General features: G+C 39.9%; 1 protein-coding gene across 9 annotated transcripts in view; it reads left to right on the top strand.

Moving 5' to 3' along the window:
- The window catches only part of PIGN (phosphatidylinositol glycan anchor biosynthesis class N), a 107,907-nt gene that overhangs the window by 33,870 nt on the left and 47,287 nt on the right, over positions 1 to 26,750 (top strand). For all 9 annotated transcript variants that reach the window (XM_006064556.4, XM_006064555.4, XM_044934585.2 and 6 more), the window contains 8 exons: positions 7,897 to 7,975; positions 10,967 to 11,149; positions 15,203 to 15,342; positions 17,673 to 17,772; positions 17,877 to 17,969; positions 19,572 to 19,663; positions 20,956 to 21,064; positions 23,451 to 23,559. In XM_006064556.4, the coding sequence (XP_006064618.1) occupies positions 7,897 to 7,975; positions 10,967 to 11,149; positions 15,203 to 15,342; positions 17,673 to 17,772; positions 17,877 to 17,969; positions 19,572 to 19,663; positions 20,956 to 21,064; positions 23,451 to 23,559 (905 nt within the window). The remainder of the gene's footprint in view (positions 1 to 7,896; positions 7,976 to 10,966; positions 11,150 to 15,202; positions 15,343 to 17,672; positions 17,773 to 17,876; positions 17,970 to 19,571; positions 19,664 to 20,955; positions 21,065 to 23,450; positions 23,560 to 26,750) is intronic.

Below are 26,750 nucleotides of genomic sequence, written 5' to 3' on the forward strand. Positions count from 1 at the left end.
AGGCAAGAATACTGGAGTGGGTAGCCATTTCCTTCTCCAAAGGATCTTCCCAACCCAGGGATTGAACCCCTGTCTCTTATGTCTTCTGCATTGACTGTTGGCTTCTTTACCACTAATACCACCTGGGAAGCCCAAATATATATTAATATATATAGCTTTTATAAAATATAATTTAAAAAGAAATAAAACATAGAAACTTCCCTGGTGGCGCAGTGGCTGGGGCTGGTGCCGTCCCTGGTGGGGCCCAGGCTGCGTCCCTGGTCGGGAACTAGAAGTGTGCAAGCCGTGCAACGCAGCACAAAGTGGATAAATCACAAAATAGAAATGGTGAATATTAAAATAATTTAAAAGATAGATATTTTAATCATTTGCATGAATCATAAAATCATGCAGTCTATGGGCACAGATAAAAAAGAAGTTTATTCTTTAATATAAATTTTAGAATCATGTTCAGTTATATATAAAATTCTTTAGTTATTTTAATATATTTAGGAAGCAGTTGGAGAGAATTGACATTTTTTACAGTATTGAATATTATTTATTTATATCTTCTGTTATATCCCTAAGTAAAATTTTATCATTCTTCACCCAATATACATTTCTCATTATTTTATCCCTAGATATTTTATTTCTAAATATTATGAGTAGTATGCTGTTTTTCCTATCACAGATGCTCGGTATACCAGGAAAAACAGTTATCATCATTTATCATTTGAGTACAGTGGGTTCTTTAATTTTCTCTATTCCAATGAGGGTTTTTTTTTTTCATTTCTACACACCTCTTTCAGTCACCTTTATATATTCACCTAATGTCAACATTGTCCGCTTTGAAACTACAATATAATTATTGGCACATAAACATTATAAAAGATGAAAGTATACGGTGGTTACACATTCTTTTTGTACAACAGAGCTTCCCCGGTGACTGCCGGCAATGTGGGAGACCTGGGTTCAGTCCCTGGGTTGGGAAGATCCCCAGGAGAAGGAAATAGCAACCCACTCCAGTATTCTTGCCTGGAGAATTCCATGGACGGAGGAGCCTGACAGGCTACAGTCCATGGGGTCGCAAAGAGTCAGACAGACTGAGTGACTATCACTCACTCACTCAGGTTCTTATTACAAGTAATTGTTCAATGAAATCCTTCCTTCTTGAATAAGTACTGTATTTCTTTTTTCTTCTTATAAATATATTTGTCACTCATTGGTATGTGTGAGAAAATTTATCTCTGAGGTATTGAGAGCTGAAAATTCAGTCTTGAGATTTTGCTCAGGTGATCAATTTCACCAGCATCACTAGATTTTGGTTTATTAATGTCTCTTTACCATTCTTCCGTTGTCTTATTTAGTCTTTTTTAGCACGAGTAATTGATGAATAATGTCATAGTTCTTAGGGTGATGAAATAGTAAATGTATCATCAAGATTCAGAAAAACAAGATTGCTAGAATCTTACATCTTAAACTTGTTAAAGGGTCCAGTGGATCCATATGTTCCCCTGGTGGCTCAGTGGTAAAGACTCTGCTTGCAGTGCAGGAGACCCAGGTTCGATCCCTGGGCCAGGAAGATCCCCTGGAGGAGGGCATAGCAACCTACTCCAGTCTTCTCATCTGGAGAATCCCATGGACAGAGGAGCCTGGAGGGCTGCAGCCCATAGGGTTGCACAGAATTGGACACGGCTGAAGCGACTAAGCAGCATTTTATTCTGTTATTTAAAAGTAAGTAAATTTTATTTTTTTTTTATATTTTAAAGACCTCCAAGGAAGAATAAAAATCATGAAATGCTCATGACAAATAGAACTGCTCAAAAAAACCCCTCAAAAGTAAAATTGGGTCTAATGGACCCTGAGGCTATGCCTAGAAGTGACCAGCAGGTGGGGCTGCATGACTAGAAAAAGTAGTTTGCCTGCGAGGGTGACTTGGAGGAAAAACATACCCTATTTGAAAATTGTGTACTGTAGAGGCCAGAGTTAAAAAAAAAAAAATTAAAAAAAATTCCATGAAATAAGAGAGGTCTCTTAAGAGATAGTATAGGAAAAAATGGAGACGGGAAGGAGACATTATATTGTGCTGTGTGCTTTTGCCGCTTCAGTCTTTGCCACCCCATGGGCTGCAGCCCGCCAGGCCCCTCTGTCCATGGGATGCTGGAGGCGGTTGCCATGGCCTCCTCCTGGGGGATCTTCCCAACCCAGGAATTGAACCCAGTCTCTTTAAGTCTCCTGCATTGGCAGGTGGGTTATCCACCTGGGATAGTATATTAATATCTTGCCATTTGAAGCCAAAACATTTTGTTATATATTTTACTTAAAAATCACCATATAAATTCAGGGAGCTGAAATAAATGTTAACAAAATATTTCAATGTGTTTTTCCACTAAAATAATAAAAGATATATATATATATATTTTTTTTTTACATTTCTTTCAGTCTGATAGAGATTAAAGGTCCTCCTTCAGACCAATTTTTTTTTTTTTTTTAACCAGCAACAGGAGTTTATCTTGGAATAGCAGAGAAGTGCAACTTGGGACAAGCAGACAATGGTGAAGCGCAGGCGCGCCTGTGGAGCGGAGGCGGGGGCTGCGGCGCCGGGGAGGGCTCGGGAGGGCTGCGGGCTCGTCCTCGGCGGCGCGGCGGCGGCGCGCCTGCTGCGCCGGGAGGACCCCTTTCCTCCTGCCCGGCTCGGCGAGCAGCGGCCAGTGATCGGGGCCTCCTTCACTTAGATGCTATTTGCTTTATTCATTTTCATGCTGCTCTCAGAAGTGCCTCAGTTTAGTTGAAAAAAAAAAATGATAAGGATTATAAGGGATAGTTGTTCACCTCAGGGTATTTTAATATTAAGGCTCCGTCGTTTCTGTTTACATTGTTCCGCTGCTGCTGCTGCTAAGTCGCTTCAGTCGTCCCTGACTCTGCGACCCCAGAGCCGGCAGCCCACCAGGCTCCCCGTCCCTGGGATTCTCCAGGCAAGAACACTGGCGTGGGCTGCCGTTTCCTTCTCCAGTGCATGGAAGTGAAAAGGGAAAGGGAAGTCGCGCAGTCCTGTCCGACTCTTGGCGACCCCATGGACTGCAGCCCACCAGGCTCCTGCGTCCATGGGATTTTCCAGGCAAGAGCACTGGAGTGGGTGCCATTGCCTTCTCCACATTGTTCCTCTAATACTTAGTAATACTTCATTTGCTTTAGCTTTAAAAAAACTTGTCATTTCTACCTTAGAGCAAATTTAAATATTGGTTTTAATGTGAATCTTTCTACCACTTCATCTGTCTGGCTTACTAATTATTTACTGTTTAAGTGTAATTTTCTACCTTAAACCCAAAATAACATTAAAAGAGTAACTTTTATACATCATATACCTACATAGGAAAATATTTACTTTATTGTGACATGAAATATAAGCTTCTACATCATTGGTCAGTCTAAAGGAATGCTGATTATTCTAGAAATAATTTTTTATCCCGCTTTTTCTGTCTTTGTCTTCTTGATAATGTCCTTTAAATAGATATTCTAAAAAAGAATGGTCTAAATATCATTAGGTAAATCTCTAAAGCAAGTGAAATATCTTTGTAATAAAAATGTGAGTGGATAAGATGTAATACTTTAAAGGGTAGCCTTAAAAAGCGATTTCACTCTCCAAATACTAGTTTACCCTGAAAAATTAATGATGAAATTCGTGTTAATCCTGAAACGTGATTTAGTTTCTTCTACAGCGTTTAAACAACTACATGAGAAGAATGGAACAATAGCAAGCACAGCAAAGAAACGTGCACAACTAATATTTATATTCTCTTTTACTTTTTAGCTAAGCTTAACATGTTGATAATAGATTCTTTTAAAACTTGGTGTTGAAGTTCATCTCCCCTCTTACCAGGACTTGGCCTCTGTTTTTTTATCTGAGTTTTCCACATATAAATTCTTCTTATAAAACTCCTCTCATTCATCTTCAGACTTCACTTCAGAATCTGTATTAAAGTAGGTAAAGTAATTCCAGATAGCTTTCCTTTCATGTCCTTTTTTAAAATCCAGAATGAACGTCGTGTATTTTTATTCTCTTGTCTTTTAATTTATTTTATTCTCTTTAGTCTTTATTTGTTTCATTCTCTTTTGGGTCCCCAAGTCCTGGCTGCTTGGGCTGCCGCAAACTTACATTTTTATCTCTAAAATCTGGTCACATTGCCGGAGGCTTTGTTGGATTCTTTGGGTCTCAGCAGCGGCTGTCTGCCCAGGCTCTCAGTGTTTTTCCTAGCGTAGGGATGTTCAAAGGGTTACAGTTTGTAGAATGTTGGTTTCCTTCTGTGTGGTTTTCTTCTCCCTAGGCTCCCAGCTCTTCAATTCTTGATGGTCTGCTAGCTCTCCAGTACCTTTAAATTTATTTATTTTGAAAAATTTTATTTAAAGAACGTAATCGGAGGCTAATTACAGCACTGTGTCGGTCTCTGCCATGCCTCAGCAGGAGTCAGCCGCATGTATGTCCCCTCCTCTGGAACCCTCCTCCCGCGTGCCGCCCCATCCCACCCCTCTAGGTTGCCACAGAGCCCCGGATTTGAGCTCTGTGCGTCAGACAGCAAATTCCCACTGGTTGTCTAACTTCCGTACATGATATATACGTCTCCATGCTGCCCTCTCCATTAGTCCCACCCTCTTTTGTTTGGTCAGGCTTTCTGATTGTTACTGGTGGGAGCATTGGCCTGCCTAAGTTTTTCCATCAAGCTGTGGTTAAATTTTAACGTTTTAATTATTTTATTTTAAAAATCTGGCTCATCAAATATGAATGAAAAAGTAATGCATCTTCACAATAAAAAATCACACAGATGATAATGGAAAGTTCCCATGCCTGTGTTCCATCCTTTACAGTCTTTGCTCCTGTGGGCAAAGTTGCAGTGTCTCATGTGTCTGTAGGTGTATCTTGAGTACACATGTACGTCTATGTATGTATCCCTTTTGCTAACATATTTTCGATTTTAATTATGAAACTCTTCACACTGAGAAGAATAAAGACTATAATAAAAATCTTTGTGCCTACAATCCAGGTTTTAGAAATGTCAACATTTTACCATATTTCTTTAGATCTTCTTTCTCTTAAGAAATAAAATGGTGTAATATCATTGAATCCCCATTTTTAAAATCTGTTCTTTTTTTTTTTCTTTTTACAGTTCTCCTTTTTCTGTTCAGTTTGATTTTCAAGATTTACCCGTATTGGCACACACAGGCCCCTTCACTTTATTTCATATGTGGTGCTCCTTTGACTACTTCCTTGCCAACCCCCCACTTAGCTTATTGTTGTTATTTGTTTTGTCTTTTTTTCCATGATGTTAAAATATCATACCTTAATTCTGGACTTTCCATTTTTCATAAAGTTTCTTTATATTTAAAATACGTGATACTAAGACTTATTTTGTACCCTTCTCAACAGAAAACTAAAAAACAAATTACGTGGGGAATAAGAGTCTTTAATGTCATAATGCTCCAGTGAGGTTTGTTTTGAACATTTTAATGAACATTTTGATGTCCAGGAATTAATTTCTGGACAAGCTTTTCCCCTCTTTTTAGAAATTGTTAGGTGCTTTCAGAAGAGCAGCGAGCGCGCCTCTGTTCTCTTCCTGTTTTAGGTCTGCGATAGCACTTTAATCAATTAAGATGTGTTGATTGATGTGCTTTGCACCTTCCTAAGCATTATTGATATTAATGAAAATAATTAACGGCCCGCATGGAGGTTAAAATTTAGTTGGAGAGAAATGAATTGGTGATTAGACCACACTAAAGTCCTAATGGCGTGAGGTGAGATTTGGAGTGGGTCATAAAGGATGATGCAGATTTGGTTTTGGAAAGCAGAGACAAGAGGATCCTTATGAATAATAACTCAGACGTGAATGCAAGATAGGTGACGACTGAAAAGCTTAATCATTTTATAAAGCTGAGAGTTTATATTTGGGGTAATGGGAAATTGAATAGAAGGAGACGGTCATCAGTAGTCCAGGAAGTTTAGAACTGATGAAGTAGACAATAAGATGCCCATCTCAATTTCAAGTTCATTAGAAGATTTTAGGATGTGGAGTGGATTAGAACAAGGAGAAGGGAGATCATCTTAGGAGGTTTTTATAGAACTTTGGAATTACATCTTAGATGTAGCCTTCAATGAGTCCCTGTGCCCTTTGGCCCCGTACTTCCATTTCTAAGCCTTCTAGGGAGATATTCCAAACTGTGAGGTGTCTGAAAGACAGAGAACTGGATCATGGCAACATTTTGAAGTAACTTATTTTTCTTCATGAGTTCCTGCTTCCTGGTACCGAAATTTTCCTCCAAATCCCAGTGAGTCCCGGGGATCTTCCTCCAGTCTGGCGAAGTGTTTAGCAGTAGTGTTAGTCGTTCAGTCATGTCTGACTCTTTGCTACCCCACGGACTGCAGCCCCCAGGCTCCTCTGTCCGTGGGTTCTCCAGGCAAGATTACTGGAGTGGGTTGCCATCCCCTTCTCCAGGGCATCTTCCCGACCCAGGGATCGAACCCAGGTCTCCTGCATGGCAGGCAGATTCATTACCATATGAGCTACAGGGAAGTCCTGACAAAGTGTGTGGGTTCCCATGAGTTGGAGGATCTGAGATTCCTCCAAGTGGGCACGGATTCTTCTTAGTCAGGGGTCTGTACAGAACTCGAGGGAGCTCACAGATGAGTATCTATGATTCTTGAATTTTCTTAAAGTCTTATGTAAGATTTTGAATCATGTTTATTTTGGAAACTCTGGAGTGAGTTTCAGATCCTGAAAGATGTCTGTGACCCACCCAAATTAATAACAATGCGTAAAGAGGACTTTCCTGCAAGTTACCATCTTACCTCTTTAGAAGCTACTGAAACCAAGTAGAAAAAAGACAAGTGATTATATGTTGAGCTATATGAAATTGTCAAAAATTTTTTAGTAGTTTTTGACGTACAGAAACATCATTGTCATATGATCTGACCTAATACATTCTTCAACATTTTTACACTTTTATAATGTAAAGGTATGCACTTTAGGAATGTAGATTCTAGTTAAGCAGTTTGTGTTCAATTTTGTGTTTATACTTATTTAAAAATTACTTATGCAGTATTAGGAGTATTGTTCCTGTGTCTTTAAGGTTTTTACTGTGGTAAAACAGGGTAGGGAAATGGTAGAAAGAGAAATGAAAGATAGGGAAACCAAAAAAAGTATGTGGTATAGTACCAAAATTGCAAATCGATTCAGATTTTTGACTGACTACTTGCTGGTTAAGCTCTGCCCAGCTCTCTTTGATAATGAAAACTGTCAGGCCCTGTCTGGCTCAGGGACAACTGAACCCAAGCCTCCCATGTTGCAGGCACTTTCTTTACCAGCTGAGCCACAAGGGAAGCCCAAGAATTCTGGAGTGGGTAGCCCATCCCTTCTCCAGCAGGTCTTCCCGACCCAGGCATCTAGCCGGGGTCTCCTGCACTACAGGTGGGTTCTTTCCCAGCTGAGCCACAGGGAAACCCCCAGGGACACAAGATAGGGTAATGAATCCGCCCTATCTGTTGCATCTGCCATGAGCGTGAGAGGGCTGAGTGTTGTAACGCACATCACTCATTTGCTGTTTCACTGATTCTGTTGATCTAATCATACTTTTCTTTGTTAGCCAGAGCATTCCATTTCTTCCAGTGACGTGTTGTGTGACTGTTTTAAGTGGAGTTTGGCAATTGCAACTTTGAGTCCAGAAAACCAAATTTAACTATAAACTATTTCTCGGGAGAGTTCAGATAACCAACAAAGATACAGTTTGGCTCAGAGTTTGTTTCTTTCCCTCTTTCTCAATTTTCACTATTCTATTCTTTTATTTTCAATCAAGCAAAAAAAAAAAAAGCAAAAATATAATTGAAATCAGAAAACATTTTAAACCTAAGCCTTTTTTTTTCTTTTATAGGTCGCTATCTGATACTAAACAGGCCAACATTTTAAGAAAAGCAAGATACTACATAAAACAGAAAAAGTATGATGAAGCAGTAAGTATGCAGACCTTGTGTATATAAATAGCTGATCGTTCAGGTATGGAGAGGGGCAGATATGGTGAGAGCAGAGTGAGCCAGCCAGGGAGCTGTCCTGACCCTGCATGGAAGGGCTGAATTTCCGAAGCAGCTGCTTTGGCCCCATGGATAGACTTCTCTAATTTCAGATAATGTTGTAGGTGAACTTTTTTAGGTTAATATTGTTAATGAACAATTGCTGTTTTCTGTAATGAGAAAGTATATTCCAAGCTTCTGTCATCCTGCTTATGCGTGATATTTTAGAACGTGACATAGTTGTACATTTGGAACTAGCTTCACACTATTATGTGATTTCCTGCCAGGGTCCAGCCCCAGCTGATCCAGGGTATTCGAAGGAGAGACGGCATAGGCGAGGATCAGGAAACAACTGCTTAATTAAACATTAATTAAGGATATAAAGAGTAATAGAATGAGGATAGCTCAGTAGGAAAATTCAGTGGAGAAAAGAGGCTGAGTAGCTTGGTTTACGCAGGAGACCAGTAAAACTTCAAGACAAGAAGTTTGCACCACTTACGTAGGCCGCAGGCGTCCTTCCGTTCTCCCGAAGGAGAGGAGACACTGAGGCCTCCCCGGTCGGATCTTAGAAGCCCAGGCATAATTAGCAAGCATGGCGGGTTCCACGCTCCAGATGGAGACTCAGCCAGAATTTGAGAGAGAGAGTGACATGGGGAGACCAAGTTTCAGTGAACAAGGCCCGCACTTTATTTTCCAAAGTAGTTTTTATACCTTAAGTTGTGCATAGAGGATAATGGGGGAAGGGGTGGAGTCATGCAAGGACAGCAGTTCCTGGTCCTAATCTAAGCCAGGCTTTCAAACTTATCATATGCAAAAGTTCAGGTGATTTACATCATCTTCTGGCCAGGAGGCCTGTTAACATTTTAAGAAACTTATTTTTCTCTAAAGGTGATTATTCCAAAGTCAGGCACCAGCCTCCAAAAAAGCATTGGATAAAGCTGAATTCCTATAGGGCAAAGGTGAGGTGGCTCAATCAAGAAAAGAATTAACTCAAGGGTCCAAGGTTACAAACATTAAAACTACTACTTACACCAATCATATTAATCAATACACTGCCAGGGACACAGCAGGTAAGGGATATGGAGACTTAGCAGCAAACATTGGCCCAATAAGTGAAAAACCCTTCACCAATACAATTTCTAATCAATCTTTTAACTACTCAAAGGAATCTGTGTTTAGACAGTTAGAACATCTCCTGCCTCTCACAGTTGGGAGGCTCTGAACAATCACATGTGGCCGGAAAAACCTATTCAGGCAGGCTAGAGGATTTCCAAAGGAGTTTGTAGGTTAAACACTGTCACACCCAGGAATTATTAACTGGAGCTGTAAGCTAACTCTTTTTTCAGAGAGAGGTAGTGGGGGACAGCCCCCCGTAAAGTCAGAGGTGTAGGTGAAAGCACAAAGCAGAAAGTAGGCAGACTCTGGTTTTGGGGGTAGATGCTCGAGAATTTCCAGGGGGACTCCTGAGGCTCGATCCCGCCTTTGCTTATGCCGAGCCTCCTTCCTCATGACCTTTGCCATGGGTGGAGTGCCTCACGCTGGCTCCCAGCAGTGATAGAATTCTAGTTGAGCTATTCCAGATCCTGAAAGATGATGCTGTGGAAAGTGCTGTACTCAATATGCAATATGCCGGCTCCCGGCAATTTCCCTGGTAGCTGAGAGGTTAAAGCATCTGCCTGCAATGCGGGAGACCTGCGTTCAATCCCTGGGTTGGGAAGATCCTCTGGAAAAGGAAATGGCAACCCACTGCAGTATTCTTGCCTGGAGAATCCCATGGATGGAGGAGCCTGGTGGGCTACAGTCCATGGGTGGGGGTCACAAAGAGTTGGACACGACTGAGCGACTTCACTTTCACTTTCTTTCACTTTCACACTATTGTAAATTTAATAGTTTATTCTGAAGCTTTGACTTTTCCCCATTCCTACCCCATTGTCTTTTTCATAAATTTTCCTCTTTGTTAAATGGTCATAAAAGTTTAAAGTAAAAGAGAATTCTATTTTCATTTCTAAAATTGCCTAAGTGGTACAATGGCATTTCTAATGCTTATTTTTTTTATAGTTTTACAATGGCAAATTACTCTCCTCTAAAATATTAAACTATTTTAATAATGTTTTATAACTGATTGGATTGGGAAGATCCCCTGGAGAAGGGAAAGGCTACCCACTCCAGTATTCTGGCCTGGAGAATTCCATGGACTGTGTAGTCCATGGGGTCACAAAGAGTTGGACACGACTGAGTGACTTTCACTTTATAACTGATTTGGGTAATCTAATAATAAGAAAGTAAAAAAATGTAAATATGGGCCTTTCTGTTAGGGACATATAGAGCCATTTAAAAATAAAATAAAATTAAAAAAAAAAAAATTTTTACTTTGTATTAGGGTGTAGCCAAGGAACACTGTTGGGATGGTTTCAGGTGAGCAGCAAAGGGCCTCAGCCATACATATACATGTACCCATTCTCCCCCAGACTGCCTTCTCAACCAGGCTGCCACGTAAGTGGGCAGACTTCCCTGTGCTACATCGTAGGCCCTTGTTGGTTATGCATTTTAAATACAGCAGTGTGTACGTGTCCATCCCAGACTCCCTGATTGTCCCCTCCCTCCTCCCCAGCAACCACATGTTCACCCGCTAAGTCTGTGAGTTAAAGAGCCATTTCCTTCATGTGTCCTCTGAAGAGAATGTCCACAAAATGAATCATGTAGTCACTACACATCTCATCGATAGTTTGCACTTAAAATATCCTTTCTTACAAAGATTTTAAATTTTATTTTATTCAGGATTTTTTTCTTATTTATCCCTTGCAAGAAGACCCTTGAACAACCAGAATCTGTTTTTGCTGTGCCGTCTGCAGTTACGTTAATTGTAGTACTTTCCCTCCCCCTGACGCCTGGTTCTCTTCTTTCCGTGTGGCCGCTGTGCCCCCGCTCCCCCAGGTCTCGCTCTGTCGGCAGCTGATCCACCTCGCCCTGAGAGGCCTGGCCTACTACCACACCTATGACAGGTTCTTCCTGGCTTTCAACGTCGTCCTTGGTTTCGTGGGATGGACCTCTTACGCGTCTCTGTTGATCATCAAGTCTCACTGCAACCTGATGAGAGGCGTTAGCACAGAGGCCAAGGTAGGTTCAGAAAAACTGAAGATTCAGGCGACGCTGCCAGGCCAAAGGACTGAGGAAGGAAATGGAATCTGACCAGCTGTGGCGCGCTCGCTTAGGGTACACGTTGTTCTAAGCCAGCTCTCTCGTCTGCTTTTGTCGCGGTGGGTCTTTTTTTCTCAGAAATCGCTATTTCTTTACTGGGGAAAAGAGCGTATCAGTAACAAGTCCTGTAGGAGAAGAGAGCTATAAAGGTAGCTGTGTAGTTTACATTCGCCTATGGCATTAACTGTGTGGACTTTCTGTTTATTTGTATATTTATTTAGCATGTTATAAGTATTCCATATCTTTCTACAGTATAGGTAATCAGAAAACAATTTCAGAGCGATATATTTAACTTCATCTGATATTAAGTTTAGGAGCTGGAAAGAAATAAAATCACTTATTCAAAATGTTCCTTTTAAAACAATATGGATATATTTTTGAAACTGTCCTTCCCTTTTTCATCTTTCTAAAATTCTTAAACATGAATTTCCAGAACGTCCTCTAATCCTCATTTTAAGAACTAGTCCCTCATTTATTGTACTTTCAACACCAAACAAAAAAAAAAAACAAAAAAACCCTGTTCTTTAGTAATACTTTATACAACTGAGAAAATATAGCAGTACATATATGGTTTACTATATTAAAATACTTTACTCTTTAAAATTTATTACTGTCATTTACCAGGGATAATATGCCACTTCCATTTTCTTTACTTCATTCTCTAATGATGATTACCTTGTCCAAATCTTCTAAAAAGTAATACATCCGGATGGTATATTATTGATAGTAATAGTCTGTACACATTTCCAACAGTAAGTTTTTTAAACTTTATATTTTATTTTTCTATAATGGAAGAAAGAACAGTAGTGTTTATTCCATTTTTATAGTGCTTTAATGCATCTTAAATAATTTAACCCAAGTAATTTTCATTATTTGAATGTATGTGAAATGGGCTAGAATAAAAATAATTTCTTACATGACAGGAAAAGAAACAAAAACAAAGATGTTTTAGTGAAGGATGTATCTAGGCATTCAGCTGGCTATTTGAAGTTTATTTTGCCCCTTTAAGCTTGTAACAGTGCTGGAAGCAGGCTGTACAAAAGAGGAGACTGGAGTTGTTTAAGTAACTTGCACAAGGCCATTCAGCTAAGATGGGGAGGAAGTGAGGTTTGAGTGCTGAGTAGTAATGCCAAGTGCCTTTGCTGTCCACTTGAAACCATCACAGCATTGTTACTTGTCTTTTCTCCAATATAAAATAAACAGTATTCAGTTGAGTTCATTAAAAGTATTTTGAACCCTTTGGTTCTGTTTGCGAAAACATTCTGGTTCTTCTTCAGTGAGAGTTTATAATCTAGTGAAGTGACAGCATCTAAGCAGTTTGGGAGGAAGAGGACATTGCCAGAAATCGGAAGCATTGACAACAGGGGGCCGTGGAGAGCAGTTGGGGGTAAGGGAGCTGCAGCTGCAGAGCCTGGTGCCTGCAGTTGGGGAGCATGGAGGCTTCAGCAGTGCGAGGTACCCCGGCTCCCTGGAGGGACCGCACGTCACCGAGAAGGGGGCTGGTGGACGGCTGAGAGGGAGGGAGAGAGGAGCTCCCAGCAAACACTGCCCTCCTCTCCGGACGTGGAAGCAGACGTGAGACAAGCTAAGTGGTTTAGCCAGTGAAGAGAGTGAAAGTGAGTCAAATGGTTTAGCCAAACTGACAGCAAATAGAACAGAAGCACTGAAATTAACTTTTGGTCTGACTCCAGCTATGCTGGGAAAAATTGAAAGCCGGAGGAGGGGGTGACAGAGGATGAGATGGTTGGATGGCATCACCAACTCAGTCTGAGCAAACTCTGGGAGTTTGACACGAGTTTGAGCAAACTCCGGGAGATGGTGAAGGACAGGGAACCTGGTGTGCTGCAGTCCATCGGGTCGCACATGGGGACACGACCGAGTGACTGAACATCAACCACCAAAGTTGATATCACTTCTGCCTGACAGTGTCCCTCAGACTATACAGGTTGTTTCTGATGTATCACCATTACAGACAGGTCTGCAGTGAACATTCTCTTTAAAGGTAATTTGCCACAGCTCCTCCCAGTTGAACTCTGCATTTAACTTGCATCCATTCTCTGCTTGCTAGTTCAGACGTCTTTTGCTTTAGAAGTAAATATCCGTATTTATCTGCATGCTTTCCTGCTCTCTTGTTACTTGGGTAAATCTCAGAAGGTTAACCCCTTAAACCAAGCCTCGTGATTCCATCTCTGTGTGGATTAAATTCCTTCTTGGTCAGCACCTCGTACAGAGCGTGGCATAGACGATGTGACTTAAGAACTGTTGGATGGACGGGTAACCTCAGTGCTCACAGCATGGTTCATTATCCTCAGGTGTTTTTTGGAGGATCTGGAAAGGCAGGGAGTTAACTGTGATGAGGGAGAAAATGTCTCCCATTCCTGTTATTTAAAGTTCTTTCCATTTTTACTTTAGCTGAACTGACTTCTTTTTGATTTGATTTCCTACAAGTAGATATTTATTTGTAATGTCTGTTGCTTTATGTGTCAAAGGTTTGGATAATTATACGATACTGTGCTGACCCTGGAAGATCCCTCGAGGATCTTTTTACATACTTGTTTAAATTTATTTTCTTATGATTTTACTCTTCTCAGAGTGATGTGAAACCAGTCTCAATCCCTACAGTGCTTGCCTGCCTCGGGCACCTTCCGCGTTAGGGCCCTCCCTGTCCGTCTCTGAGTTCTGCCCCTTCTCCTCCTGCCCCCTTGCTCGGGGTCCTCCATCCTGTCTGGCCTGTGTCTCCATTTCCAGGGCCAGTCACTGGGTAGGTTTCTCCACTGACTACTGGGACTAATGCAGAGAAGGAGAGGAGGAGAGAAGGAAAATAGAGGCGATAATAGGAGCTGTTATTTCTTAAGCAGTAGTAATATTCTGGGCATTTTGGTAAGCTCTTTTCATAATCTCATTTAACCATGACTAGCCCTGATAAATAGATACGGATATTATTATGCCCATTTTATAGATGGGATGAAATTAAGTCTCAGAATCTTAAAGTTTTTTTTTTTTTTTTTCTCCAGCTCATGGTCATACAGGGAGCCACTGACAGAAGCAGGATTTGAACTCTGATCTGTGTAGCTCCAAACACTTAATCACAGTGCTGTGTTTCACCTTCCTTTTTAAAACTCTGCTCTAGTTTATCCTTGGTTCCTTGCTCCCTTTCTGGTGACATTTTAGAGCAGAAGGGAGGAATTATAAAGGGGGGAAACTCATTTGCTTTTCCTCCCTAACCTCACCTGCTCCAGAAGGTAATTCGTAATTCTCCCCTTATTCGGCTTGGGCAGCAAGGCAAGGGGAAACAAGCAGCAGAGGCAAGAGGGCGCCGCCTGGCCCTGCAGTCCTGCTCCTTCCGCTGTTCTTAGCGCGGCCGCTCTTTCATCGGCGTGCTCTTGTCCTCATCGCTGGCCTTGCTGCCCCCGACGTGCCTCATAGCTCCCGGCCCAGAGCCCCCGCAGGCCTACCGCGTCCACGCACTGCCACTGAGCGGCTCCCTTGCTGCTTGGCGGGGGGCAGGAGCGAAGATGTGCCCGAGCGATCCTCCTGTGGTTAAGCGGTGGGGAGAGCAGCGTGCGCGGCCGGTCAAGTTGAAGCTGGAACAGATAGAGGCGTTGTTCCCGACGAAGTCCCACCATTTACTGTAGGTCCAGTGGGCTTTTGTGCGCCAGGCAGTGAGCTCAGTCAACATCCATAAAATTGTTACTAAGGAGAGCTATGCTCAGAGTTCCAGACGAGTTATTTGACAGCAAACTGTAGGAACGTAGTCCCCTTAAATGGAGACTTGCCTAACTGCCGCAGTCCCAGGCTTCCCGCTCTTCTCCAGTGACAGGTTTCTTTTAAAATGCAGTTCTTAGATGGATCATCTAGTTGTGGAGTCACTGAAAGAAAGTAATATGTTTCCTTTACGTCATAAAATGTCTTTTAAGAATCTGTCATTGAGCATGAGTTTGGAGTGTTTTCAGTGTTCTGTTTGACTTTCAGAACCCAAGCCGTCTCCTGCCGTGTACTTTTGTAGCCATTGGCGTTTCTGTCACATTCTTCCTGCTGATTCAAGCCTGTCCCTGGACTTACTACATATACTGTTTGTTGCCATTGCCAATATGGTACGCAGTTCTCAGAGAGTAAGTAATGTGTCTTGTGGTCTTGTTTCTCACTTCACTGACAGTTAGGTACATCTGTATTTAAAAGGCATTACGTAGCGTAAGTAGATTTCTGTAGCGTAAGTCATGACTTACAGTACTGTCAAATCTCCCAGCCCTCTGATTTCATGTGTAACAGCATAAAAGGTGCATATAAGCATCCTCTTTTTTTTAGCTGCCCTTCGCAGCCTGCAGGGTCTTCCTTTCCCAACCAGGGATCAAACCCAGGCCCTCAGAAGTGGAAGCATGGAGTCCTACCCACTGGGCCACCAGGGAATTCCCTAAATATGCTTTTTATTTTACTTTTCCCTTTTGACTTCATCTTTTTTTGCCCTGAGACAGCTTTGGCCTCGGTTCCTTTCTTCATATATCTTTTAGAAGAAAAATCTGGAGTGAACACAAAATAATTAACATGGATTGTTCTGTGTCAGGAGTGGCTTGCCTTTTGAAGTCTCATCATCCCAGTTTCCAGCCTATCTTTATCTTTCACGAGGCAGTTTGTATGCTTTGGCTCCTTACATTTTTGCCCCTCCTTTCTCAGCTATCATGTAAACCTAGATGAATGAAAGTTTGTAATTAAATTCAATCCAGTAATGTGTACTTGCAAGGATTAGGGGAGATTATTCCCATATGCTGTGGTTCCATCTTTAAGTATTTCCTCACAGGTTGAACTTGAAATGGACTGTATCATCATAGAAAACATCGAGGCCGAGCTCTCGTGCTCTTTAAAACAAAATTGCTGAAACGCTGGGTTGGTTCATGTTCATAGGAAGTGAGGATCGTGGTGTGGACCGTATTGATTTCTGCATCTGCACCAGTAGTCTAGAATATAAACTTAATCTTGGGCATCCTTTGAGCAAGCCAGACCCCAAAAGCAGACCAGGGAATGACAGTGCAGAATAAGGGTATTGTCAGGGTTGGCAAGCATGTTTGAAATGATACAATGTATGTTTCTATTCTAATTTCTGTTAACTCCAGCTTTGATCACCTCTTCTTAATATAAAAAATAAAAATTAATATTAAAATATTTTAAATATTAACTTTTTCAAATACAAGGTAAAAAGACACTGACGAAAGAACAGACTGTTACTTTTCCATTTGAAAGGAATACAGTTGCTGGTTACACATATTTAAATCAATTTTTTCTAATGTCATTTTTTTTCTGGTTTAAAACTTTTTAGAATGAGAAGTTTTATCTAAAATTCCCTCCTAAATTATTAAATGTTCTATTTGTGAAGAGCACATGTATATTTAAATTTTAAGGGACATTGTGATTTTGAAAATACGCTGTGTTCTGTATCTTTTTGATAGATAAAGAAAATAAAACATAAAATTTCACTTTTCTTCTAGAAAAAAACTAAGTGTTTTATTGAATCATCACTGCTGAGAACAAAAGAAATATTCTCCTTTTGACTGGTGTTAGCTTTTCTTCCCTACATGGTACTTTGTTTTGATGACAATATGTAACCATTGTTTTTAATTAGAAAAGGTTCTAAACCAAATCATACTGGCATTTTATAATTGCCTACTTAATAATGCACTACAAATGCTAAAAAATTTTTTCTAGTGATAAAATGTAAAACGTACTCAAGTATGTAATACATTTTAAATGGTTGTGAAGTCACATTTAATTATAATTAGTATATGATTAGTGACATCTTAAATTGAGTTTGGAAAAGGTTATTTTGCCCAATGAAAAAGTGCAATTAAGATTTTCTCTACCTAGATTAAGTTGAAGACAGTTGAGATTTCAATATAAAATTGATTTTAGTGAATTTTAAAAATGTTCTCAGTTTTTATTCATTTGGGTTCATTTATTTTATTTCTGATGTTGTATCTGTAATTGCATGTGCCCATGTTTAAACTCTAGAGAAGGAAATGGCAACCCACTCCAGTATTCTTGCCTGGGAAATCACATGGACAGGGGAGCCTGGCAGGCTACTGTCCATGGGGTCGCAGAAAGTTGGACACAACTTAGCGACTGAACAACAAAATGTTTAAACTCAGATCAAGTAAGACTCATTTATTGTCATTAATGTTTATAAAAAACCAAGCAAATTATTATGATCATTATCAACTTAATTCAGAAGTTACATTTTTCCTAATATACTTAGGGATTTCAAAAAAGATGTAGGTAAGTTAAAGCATTGAAACAAATCTGTTAGAAATTATCTTAGTTTTTGAAAGATCTATGAATCGAAAATTTCCTGATTTCTATGCACAAGATTTTAATGTTTTGCTATATGAGAACTAATTTTTTATACTCAACATAGGTTATAAATAATTTTTTTATAAATAATCCTGTTACACAGAATCCCAGTTATTCAAGGCTTTGTCACCTTACTGTCGACCTTCCCGCCACGACGCTTTCTTGGATACCTCTTGCTCTTTATCCTGGGAGTTGAAGTATTAGTAAGTAATTTACCACTTACACGCTTTCAGGTCTCTTTCATACATGTGCATATCTCGTTGGCAGTGACCTCCTTTTCCCTGTCTTCTTTGAATTACATTCTCAGGTGCTCAGTTTTTTCTACCGCTACATGCTCACGGCTGCGCTCGTTGCACTCGCCGCTTGGCCGCTTATCACTGCGCTGTGGACTCGAGCAAAGGTATAAGTACTACTCACTTCAACCCCGGGCAGATTCGTGGTGACTTTTTTGGATATGTGTTTTAACTCTGGGAATTGTTCATTTTTTAAGAGAAGTGTAGAATGTGTCCTTACATAAAGATCCTGATCCTTTTGACAGGAGGACTGAGGTTGACTTAAAGGTGTCAGTGATTCGTGTAGATTTTCATAGCAAAGTGAACTCATCTTCTGGTGATTGAAATACTCAAGAAGTGCAGTTGATACATCCTTCTCTGAAAGGCTTCCTAGGTTCCTTTAGCCGCAAATGTCTAAATGCCACCGAGGAGCTGCCCAGAGCACAGCGCTGGCAGGAGGGGCCACGTTCTGGGCTCAAATCCGAGGGGTCACCTCCCCTGGTCCAGGGCCCCATCATGCTTTCTCTGGAGAAGTATTTGTTCATGATAGATGATTTTAAAATAGAATTACTCCTGATTTTCCAGTTTTTTTGTTGTTGTTGTTTGTTTTGTGTATGTTTTGCAGAGCTTATTTTTTATGCATTACATGTATCCCTGAAGACAGAATACACAAATAAGCAAAGATTTAGGGAAAAAACCACCCACAATCCCGTCACCCAGACATTGCATGTTGTTAACCCTTCCGGATTTTTTTTCCTACACGTTCATTCTTAAAGAGGAAGAAAGGAATCATCCTATACTTTATATTTCACAACTTTTTTTTTTTTTTTACTGAATCATTATTGTAATTACCCCTGATTTTCTGCCTTTAACTATATAGGCAATTACAATGTGCTACAAAAAATATTCTCATGTTTCCACTTTGATGCTTTTTGGTGGAGGTAGTATGAAGATAGACATTTCTTCTTTCTCTTCTATGAGAACCTACAAGATGTTCCAGTTAGTGGAATTATTGATAATTTTTTGGCCTTAATCTAACTACAAAAATGTTTTTACTTTTATCCCTCCTGGATGCAATCATTTAATAGTAGGCCAGCTTTCCTGAAGATGTCATCAGCATATGGTAGACTCTAAATTGAATGAGGCTTCCCAGTTGGCTCAGTGGTAATGAATCTGCCTGCCAGTGCAGGGGCCACAGGAGATGTGAGTTTAATCCCTGGGTCGGGAAGATCCCCTGGAGGAGGAAAGGGCAACCCACTCCAGTATTCTTTGTTGGCATAATCCCATGGACAGAGGAGCCTAGTGGGCTATAGTATGGGGTCACAAAGAGTCAGACACGACTGAGCATGCACAAAAAATTGAATGAAGTGCTTGCTTTGAAAGAGTTTAAATCCAGGTTTAAATCCTGGCTCTTTCATTTACTAGTCATAGATCTGGTGCTACTCACTTTGACGTCTCTGAGCTCAGTATCCTAATCTGAAATACTGTGAATAATATAGCCTACCTCTTGAGGTTATTGTGAGAATTAAAGGAGATAAAACCTAAATCATACTTAATAGAGAAACTCCAACTTAACAGATCCTTCACAGATAGTAGCTATATTACTTTTAGAGTAAATGAATGTAAGGCTTTGAATTTTCCTTTTAGTTTCACAGCCATGTAGTCTGTGAAACAATGAAGACAGTTGTTTGTACCATAATGTCTAAAGATAACTTTTTTCTTTATTTTAGAGCATCTCGCTGAGTTGGATTTTCTTCTGTTTGCTACTGGCCGTGTTCCCACTTATGCCTGTTGTAGGACGAAAGCCAGATATCTTTCTAGTGTATGGACACTATTTTAACTTACTTTTGAATGCAATTGTTTTTCTCAATCAACACTATATGAACCACATCTTGGCCATGAGTTTAAAATCATGTGAACAACCTGGAAGTTAAAATATTAATATTAAACCATGAGTCATCATTTTGGCCCGGCTCTGAGGGGCATTGAAACTCCCTGAAGATGCTTCTGGGCCTTCATAAAAAATGAAATTTTGCCAGTGGTAACTTAAATTTCCAACAATTTAAAAAATATCTAGAAGCTCTTGTATGTTGGGGAAATCAGTACATGATTTCACATGAAAAACATGTTCAGTTGCTGAAATTAACAGGTCTAAAAAGCTACTGATGACTGATACAGTCTGTCTTTGCCTTTGAGCAAGTCCACATTTTTAATGTCTTAGAAAGATGAAATTCTCTTCTACTTTGAACATAAAGATCTCCACTGCGGAGGGAGGGAATCTCTGCACCTTGACAGCTTTCTCATGTTTAATCACATATGCGGTTAGAGAATTCTTTATACCTTACTTGAATTCTCCTTGCTGCTCTTAGGTTTATTTCCCCTCAATGTATCCCAAACGAATCTGTAAAATTACTGGTTACCTGTGTTTTTAATTTTAAATTATTATCATATAATCTATTGGCTGTGTGTGTATGTGCTTGGGAAGCTAAATGATCATTATTTCATTAACCTTTTACTCCCTTGTTTTCTAATCATGTAATCATCTTCATTACTTTCTTTTGAACTCTGTGTAAGGAAATTTTTTAGCAGTCTAACTCAGTCTTTAATAGATGAGGGTATTCTTTTTAACTGAAAGAAACCACAACAATATTTTTAAAGTATATGTTAATTTTAAAGTATGTGTTAACTATAAATTAATACATTTATTCTCATTTCTGTGAGAATAATAATTATGGACTTAGATTAGAAATTATTCTGTGAAATCAATTTATTTGCAGAGCTCAAAAAACAGTATTGAATTCTAGGACTGTTCTCTCTTAGCCATACCTTACTGATTACTAAGTGAAAACATTTTGCAGTTGTTTTAAACTGTAAACAGCATGTGCAAAGATGAATTCAAACATTTTGATTTATTTGTTACTTCCCGTTGTTCTGATTCTCTTGTCTCTGTAAAGACCCTTCCGCTCCTTTCATCAGTCTCTCCCTGTCCGTCCTGTTCAAGCACTGTTGGCACAGATGAACAGGACTCAGGCTGAGAGGAAAAGAAGTTATATAAATAGTCTCCATATAAGTTTGCCACTGACCTATTCTATCGTAAATTGTGTTTTAAAACAGAGTGGGTGCAGGCTTGCTGGTTCTTCTACTCTCCGGGTTTGTTGTAACATCTGTCATAAAAAGAAAAGATAGTTTTATAAATGAAGAGCTGGTGTTACATCTATTACAGGTGGGTTACAGATTTTCAATAGTATATTATATATATGACATGATCAAATGCACCTTATGGTTGTATTTAATTATCTTGTTCTTAAGATGCCATCATGTTTTTATTACTCAATAAAAAGAGCTGAGAAGAGAGTTTTCTGTTGAAGATATTAAATGGAACTACATTCTCTAGAAGGAATAAAGGACATACATTCTCTAAAATAGCAAAAAGGTCAACAAGAGCCGCCCCCTGCCCCCTTGCTGCTAAATGCCTGGAGAGCAGAGATTAAGGAGGTATAAGTCTACTTTGGCCACCTGATGTGAAGAGCTGACTCATTGGAAAAGACCCCGATGCTGGGAAAGATTGAGGGCTGGAGGAGAAGGGGATGTCAGAGGATGAGATGGTTGGATGGCATCACCGACTCAATGGACATGGGTTTGGGTAAACTCTGGGAGTTGGTGATGGACAGGGAGGCCTGGCGTGCTGCGGTCCATGGGGTCACAAAGAGTTGGACACGACTGAGCAACTGAACTGAACTGAACTGAAGAGGTATTGACCAAGAGGTTGAACTGAAAAGGGCTGCTTCTGTTCTGAGATTCTGTGTTGTCCTCTTTAGGGTCAGGAAAGAATAAGTTCTTTGAAGTGAAAGCAGCTGCTGAACATGTTTATATGAAGATTAGCCACTTTAAGACTTCAGATGACATGCTAGGAGAAAATAAACTTCACCTTGGTTTGGTGGCTTTGTAGTGGTGACAAGAACTTTGAACTTGATGTTTCCAAATTGAGTTAATTCCCAGCTATTCTTTGTACGTAGATGTGTGATTTTCAGTAATAGAGCTTCAGTCTGTTTGTTTTTAATCAGTAGAGACAATATTCAGTAGGGTGGTAAGAGGTTATATGATGTCATATTCTGTAAAATGATAGCTTTACTGTAGATAAGAGTGGAAGTCACTTTTTTTTTTTCCTTTTAAACAGTAAAAAATAAGCCACATCTAGAACATTGATTAAAAAGAAAACATATCTGACTCTTCTCAAAAAATTTACTGAGAGTAAAGCTGGGATAATAGTAGTTCCAAGAACACTCAAAAATTAAAATATACAACACATGAAAGATGTTAACTCATTCTGAAGGACAACAGAGAACATACGAAAAAGAGAAATATTTTCATTAAAGATCCTATCAAGCCATTGAAACATATCTTTTCATTGTATTTAGTACACGGATTGGCTTTACACTAAACCATAGTAGCTTTGACAAAATTCACCTGTAATAATGAGTATTTTGACAAAGGTGAGTGTTTCTGCATCTCACTCTTAGGAACAAATAATACCATGTTAAAATTCTTATGGACTTTGTTAGACATGCTCCTAAATATAAGGTAAATCTGATTAAAAAAAAAATTCCCTCTTACATTAAGCTTATTAATTTGCATTCACTCCTCTGTTGTGTACCATATATATATGTTTGATTTGAAGATTTGTGTCTTTTCACATTTTAATGTATCTGAAATGAGAATGTGTCTTACAATTGAAAGGATCCTAGGATTGTGTCATAGATTTATTGACAGCATTTCTCCTTAATTCACTGAAAACATGAGTAAATTAAATGTGTCTTTAGGATTTGGTGATCAGGTTGCTAATCTGAACTTTAAGAGAGTTTACTTGGTTCACAACCATAGTTTAGCTCATTTCTTGAACTGGCTGTTAATCCACAAATTCAGGGGTCAGCACACATTTTTCTGAAGAGCCAGATTGTACATATTTTAGGCTTGTGGGCCATATGGAGTCTTGTCAGTTTTCAGCTCTACCATTGTAGGGCAAAGGGAGCTATCGACAATAGGTAAACGAATGGGAGTGACTGTACAACAGTAAAGAAAACAATATTTCAATAAAGCAGCATTTCTAAAAGCAAGCACCAGCCTACAAGCCATAGTTACCAGCTCCACCAGTTTATGTGTACTCCCTAAAGAATTCTACACTCCTTGTATTCTCAGCACCAGTGACCCCTCAGGCCACAGATATGTACTGAATGTGTAAACAGACCTGCCGTGAGTGAAGCCAGAGGGGGAAGACATTCAGGCAGACACACCAGGCTGTGTGCAGTCCACCCTCTGCATGCCCGTGATTTAAGAAACCTTCAAGACTGAGAACATATTCCTAAGCAGACACAGTGTGGTAACGTATGTTGAAAGTGTAGAGTGCCTCATTCGTGCTTAGAAAGGACGGCCCTTTGCTTAGTCCAGAAATTCCGACTCTTGGCCTTGGCCACAGGAAGGTGAGCTGGTCCAATTTCAATAGCATTTTGGCCAGATTCCAGCTGTTGAAGCATTTTTCTAAGTATCTTTCCGATATATACCTGGCCACTCACCACCTCCTCTCTTCTCACGTCTTCTGGGTTTGTTTTCAGATGCTGAGCGTCGTGTTTTCCATGTGTGTTGTGTACGGCACCCATAATAGTCTACTCAAGAAACAAGGACTGCCTCTTCTTAATCAGATTGTTAGCTGGACAATATTAGGTAAGAGGTCAATCAAATCGAATGAGATGACTTTCCATCAGGGTACATCTTAAAATTATCCATTTACATCTGTATTATTGTTACTGAAACAAATTTGTTGTGAGAAAATAACGAGTACCTATTATTTCTGTCTCTTGCTAGAATTTGATAAAGAAAATTAGAACTCTTGTGAGCATTCATGTGTTAATAAGAATTCCTGAGAGAATATTTATGACTTGATAATAAGGCTGCATATTTATTCACACCTGATAAAAAGTGATTCCAGGAGGGAAGAAGGTTTTGTGAAGAGATTCCTATGCTGAAGTTTCATGTCAGTTCATAAATTCTCAGTTCTTACACAGGGACTAGGAAGCAGTTAAATTTTATCTGTATTTCCCTTGCTGAAAATAACATTGCTTAGTCACCTCCCAACACCTCACACATTTATAAAGCCAGTTGTGTGTTTCAGAGCATTCTCCTCTCTAGTTCTCTGTAGAGTGTGCATGTGGAGCAGACATGCCATTTAAAGGCAGCCTTTTCCTTCCAGCTGGAAGGCAGGAGCAGATGGGAAGTCCAGATTTTTCATTAAAAAAAAGGAGAAGACGACAGTTTGTAATGCCTATGAATGATGTGATGTGCAGTTTAACCTTTATTTTTTTAAAAATGCTTTTTGTTCATCATTTTAATAAAAAAGATCGTTGGGTGGAACTTTGCCTTACAAGGAGCATTAAGGGATAGGACTGTTTTACCTTGGATTACTCTTAAAATCCAAGCAGATGTATAAAAATACAACAGGAAACTGACATGTGTCTCTCCAAGTTTTGATTTGCACCTTTTCCAGACACCGTGGTCATTGTGTAAGTGGAGCTGGACAAGAAGCGTCTCCTGTAAATGTAACTCTGTTTTCACTGTATGAGATTTTTTTCATTATGGGCTTTATGTAGACCGTTCCTTTTAAATTATCTTGATTGCTGGAGTTACTATTTAAATTTATTCTGCATGACAATAGAGAGACTAGTCTTTCATTTTTTTAAAAAAATGTGTTCGGATGGTACTATGTTCTGGTGCTATTCTGTTCCCTGAGAATAATAAAATATTGCCTATGTGGATTAACAGACTTGCCCCATGGTTAAACAGTTATAAGCCTTTCATCCAGGATGCCCTCCTGAGGGATCTGTCTTCATTCTCAGTTCAGTTCAGTCGCTCAATCGTGTCTGACTCTTTGCAACCCCATGAATTGCAGCACGCCTGGCCTCCCTGTCCATCACCATCTCCTGGAGTTCACTCAGACTCACATCCATCGAGTCAGTGATGCCATCCAGTCATCTCATCCTCTGTTGTCCACTTCTCCTCCTGCCCCCAATCCCTCCCAGCATCAGAGTCTTTTCCAATGAGTCAACTCTTTGCACGAGGTGGCCAAAGTACTGGAGTTTCAGCTTTAGCATCTGTCCTTCCAGTGAACATCCAGGACTGATCTCCTTTAGGATGGACTAGTTGGATCTCCTTGCAGTCCAAGGGACTCCCAAGAGTCTTCTCCAACACCACAGTTCAAAAGCATCAATTCTTTGGCACTCAGCTTTCTTCACAGTCCAACTCTCATATCCATACATGACCACTGGAAAAACCATAGCCTTGACTAGACGGACCTTTGTTGGCAAAGTAATGTCTCTGCTTTTGAATATGCTATCTAGGTTGGTCATAACCTTCCTTCCAAGGAGTAAGCATCTTTTAATTTCATGGCTGCAGTCACCATCTGCAGTGATTTTGGAGCCCAGAAAAATAAAGTCTGACACTGTTTCCACTGTTTCCCATCTATTTGCCATGAAGTGATGGGACCGGATGCCATGATCTTCGTTTTCTGAATGTTGAGTTTTAAGCCAACTTTTTCACTCTCTTCTTACACCTTCATCAAGAGGTATTTTAGTTCCTCTTCACTTTCTGCCGTATGGGTGGTGTCATCTGCATATCTGAGGTTATTGATATTTCTCCTGGCAATCTTGATTCCAGCTTGTGCTTCTTCCAGTCCAGCATTTCTCATGATGTACTCTGCATATAAGTTAAATAAGCAGGGTGACAATATACAGCCTTGACGTACTCCTTTTCCTATTTGGAACAGGTCTGTTGTTCCATGTCCAGTTCTAACTGTTGCTTCCTGACCTGCATACAAATTTCTCAAGAGGCAGGTCAGGTGGTCTGGTATTTCCATCTCTTTCAGAATTTCCCACAGTTTATTGTGATCCACACAGTCAAAGACTTTGGCATAGTCAATAAAGCAGAAATAGATGTTTTTCTGGAATTCTCTTGCTTTTTCGATGATCCAGCGGATGTTGGCAATTTGATCTGTGGTTCCTCTAGCTTTCCTAAAACCAGCTTGAACATCTGGAAGTTCACGGTTCACGTATTGCTGAAGCCTGGCTTGGAGAATTGTGAGCATTACTTTATTAGCGTGTGAGATGAGTGCAATTGTGCAGTAGTTTGAGCATTCTTTGGCATTGCCTTTCTTTGGGATTGGAATGAAAACTGACCTTTTCCAGTCCTGTGGCCACTGCTGAGTTTTCCAAATGTGCTGGCATATTGAGTGCAGCACTTTCACAGCATCATCTTTCAGGATTTGATATAGCTCAACTGGAATTCCATCACCTCCACTAGCTTTGTTCGTAGTGATGCTTTCTAAGGCCCACTGGACTTCACATTCCAGGATGTCTGGCTCTAAGTCAGTGATCACACCATTGTGATTATCTGGGTCATGAAGATTTTTTTTGTACAGTTCTTCTGTGTATTCTTGCCACCTCTTCTTAATATCTTTGCTTTTGTTAGGTCCCTACGATTTCTGTCCTTTATCGAGCCCGTCTTTGCATGAAATGTTCCCTTGGTATCTCTAATTTTCTTGAAGAGATCTCTAGTCTTTCCCATTCTGTTGTTTTCCTCTATTTCTTTGCATTGATCGCTGAGGAAGGCTTTCTTATCTCTTCTTGCTATTCTTTGGAACTCTGCATTCAGATGTTTATATCTTTCCTTTTCTCCTTTGCTTTTCGCTTCTCTTCTTTTCACAGGTATTTGTAAGGCCTCCCCAGACAGCCATTTTGCTTTTTTGCATTTCTTTTCCATGGGGATGGTCTTGCTCCCTGTCTCCTGTACAATGTCACGAACCTCATTCCATAGTTCATTAGGCACTCTATCTATCAGATCTAGGCCCTTAAATCTGTTTCTCA

Source organism: Bubalus bubalis, chromosome 22 (assembly GCF_019923935.1).
Source record: "Bubalus bubalis isolate 160015118507 breed Murrah chromosome 22, NDDB_SH_1, whole genome shotgun sequence".
In the NCBI taxonomy this organism is placed as follows: Eukaryota; Metazoa; Chordata; class Mammalia; order Artiodactyla; family Bovidae; genus Bubalus; species Bubalus bubalis.